This window comes from Triticum urartu, unplaced genomic scaffold, assembly GCF_003073215.2.
Source record: "Triticum urartu cultivar G1812 unplaced genomic scaffold, Tu2.1 TuUngrouped_contig_5231, whole genome shotgun sequence".
NCBI lineage: Eukaryota > Viridiplantae > Streptophyta > Magnoliopsida > Poales > Poaceae > Triticum > Triticum urartu.
The window spans coordinates 3,586-6,728 of NW_024115890.1; the positions used below are offsets into that span (position 1 = coordinate 3,586).

Sequence of the window (3,143 nt, forward strand, 5' to 3'; positions counted from 1 at the left end):
CAGAGATAGGAGAGATGGTGAAAAAAGGAGCGGAGATGCTGAAGGAGAACACAACACAGATGATGCTGCTTTGCGGTCCCCCGATTCCAGCTAGGGACGGACATGATGGGAACTAAGGTAGAAGTCGCTGCGGAACCTGATCAGTAAGTGTCTGGCGGTTTAGCGAAGAGAAGAGCTGATGATGCATCCTGGAGTGCGTGCTAGTTGAACAGGGGGTGGTATATTTTGGTCCTTGCTTTGGGTGCTCTGATAGTTTTCCTTTGGGTTGTTTTTGTTTTGGTTGCTGTGGCTTGGTGCCTGATGATGGAGTTTGTAAGACTTGTGATACTTCCCGTAGGTGTTCGTAGTGCGGTTTTGGGTGACACCGAGGTTTTCGCCCCATGATCTGTTGTTCCTGATGACAGGCGCAGATAGTGGGTTTCCTGGTGTTGCCCCGAACTCGCTTTTCCTCTTTCTCTCTTGCCTTGCTGGTTTCAGTTCCTGAGATTATGTATTTCCGTTATGATAAGTAATGAAAAGGGGAAAAGCCCGGTTCGAAAAAAATAGCTTCACACACTTCGTGGAAGCCTGTCTGCATTGCTGGCCACGAAGGTCGCCACTACATTAAAAGTGCAACATCCCCACTGTAATACGGAACATCAATCGATAACAAGATCAAGCTAGCTAGTTGCCAGTTCAAGGAGGCAAGTGTGTGTTTTCTTGCTTAAATTACAAACTATTCGATTATATACAGTCCTAAAAAATCACATACACCCATACATAACTAGCTTAGCAACATGCCCACACAGCTAGATCTCTCCCTCCAACTGTACTGCTACACGCAACATGTACAACTATTAGGTGCTAGCACGGTAGCATGCACACGTGCAACACTTGTACACTACACTACCTAGCTAGTTGTATTAACTAAATTGTTTGGTTTTTTTTTTACAACTAGCTAACTGATGCCCGTGCATGCAAGACTCACAGCACCGTGTACTTTTACAAACAGGCCACAACATTGCATAAACAATATATATAGTGCTAATGTGAGTACTTAAAGCCGAAAAGATTACCAACATACATAGCTGTCGCATGCAGTGGTAGTTGCAGGCCAAGCCGGCGGGAAACCAGATACCCGAGCAGCAGCGACGCAGCCCACGCTATCAGCAAAGCACATGCCCATAACTTGAGCATACCGGAAGCCCCATCCTCCTTACTAGCAGGTGCAACTTGTTGCCTCGTCCAGTGGTTTAGCATGAACACGAGGTAGCATGTCAGGATCCCTGAGACGCCACATGACACCTGGAATGTCATACACCAACCGAAGAGGCCGGATTCATCCATGGTGAACAACAGGTACGCGAAAACACCCACCATTGCACCGATCAAGCCAAGCCAATTTATGCGTGCCTTCATTTTGTCGACACTGATGATGGAGCTGCTGTCTGGTTTACGGTCAATGTGAAGAATGAACCAGCCGAGTACAGGGATGACCTCTGGCAAGCAGAGAAGAACAAGATCCTCGCCCAGCCACTCTGCGGCCCCCGTGTGTGCCGTCACTAGTAGAAGGATAAGCAGGGTCTTGTGGAGCATCTCCGACGCTGTTGCTATGCCCAACGAAGAGGCCCGAGCGCGCAGCTTCATCATCATGCGCGTCAGTGCCGCCACCATGGAGCTTAGGAAAATGAGGAACTGGGAGATGGCGAACCCGTCAGCTGCATGGTCTGGAAGTTGGTCCATACCCAATAGCGCCCCGAGCGTCATGATCACTATGATCCCAACCTTCTTAGTTTTCATTTTTGTCTCCTCGGCGCCGTTAGAAGATCCGTGAGTAACTTTATGATTGCTGCTGCACGTAGGAAGACTGAACTTGAAGCGGACCGCTCGTATGAAAACAATGGCTATGACGGGAAAGATGAAAAGCCAGAGGAAGCTCAAGTTGATGTCCAGTAATATCAGATAAGATATGATCACAAGAATGGCTGTGTCTCTGAATATCCAGACGTTAGGACGCCATGTGATCAAGGACTTTAATGGCCTTGGCAGCTTATTGGGCAAGAACTCTTGCCATTTCAGAACTATATAGGGGCCGCAGATAACAACCTCCATTGTACCAGTTACTAACTCGCAGGTTGGGCAAGAATTTGTGTCACCCAACATATACTCATGGAAATTGCCGACAGAGCTGACCAGTGTGCACCACGCTGCTATTAAGCATATTAGATCCGGTGCCCCAACCTTTTCTGAAATAAAAAATGGAGATGATCAGATCACAAAGATATCGCCAGATAAGGTTTTCGTCCCGCTTTGTATATAAAGCGACACAGTAAACCGATACATGGTGGTGAGGTGATCCTCTTACAAAGCATATCATATGAAAACAAGATTACAAGAATATTCAAACCCAACGACAAAGCGACCTAGAATACCAACAAGAGATGAAAAAATGCCTCCATCAAATATTGACGGACAATCATTGCACCGCTCACACCAAGATTTCTAGGGAGGGTCCCCTCCCCTCATGCCATGGAGCATGGGATGCCGATCCTACCTGCAGTCGACCTGGACCGCATGTGGTGCCAACGAGGACCCGTGTAAAAGATTAGGAGGCAAGCATGATTCTTACAAGGTAAGATTGACCCGCGGGGTGCAACAGGGAGACGCTATATTGAACAGGGCTGCAACAGGGAGACGCTGCCAGCGAGTTGCAAGCGGGCGCGCAGATGATTAGAACAAGCACGATGCAGTTGATGAAGATGTGCGATGCTGCCAAATGACCGATCCAAGGCTCTTGAGCTCGTGCTGTCTCGGTGGGGGATGGCTGTCAAGTTTGCGCCGCTATTTTTTATTCGTCTTGCTAGGATAGTTGTTACCCTTCGGCTTGCATGCCAGCCTTGCTCTGGCTGATTTCGGAGATGTAATAGACTAGACTCTATTTTGTGCTACCCAGGTTTTTGTCCCATAACAATCGTTTCGAAGGCGAGCGAGTGTGGTGGGTTTCTTGGTAATACTTGAACTCGCTCTACCTCTTTCCCCCCTGACATTCCCTTCGGAACTGGTTGTATTTCCGTTCTCTGCAATGAAATGGGGTAAAGCCCGGTTCAAAAAAGAAAGATTGATCCGCGGGGAGGGGGGGAGGCGGCGGAGGTGGGATGAGGGAG

The 3,143-nt window shown here is 48.3% G+C and overlaps 1 protein-coding gene across 1 annotated transcript; it reads right to left on the minus strand.

The window, feature by feature from the left end:
• Positions 1-667: 667 nt before the first annotated feature.
• On the minus strand, positions 668-2,225 carry LOC125528943 (the record flags this gene model as incomplete). Its single annotated transcript, XM_048693359.1, is given in 1 exon segment — positions 668-2,225. A coding segment is annotated over 1 exon segment (1,202 nt), but the record flags the coding sequence as incomplete, so codon positions are not given.
• Between the last annotated feature and the right edge of the window lie 918 nt (positions 2,226-3,143).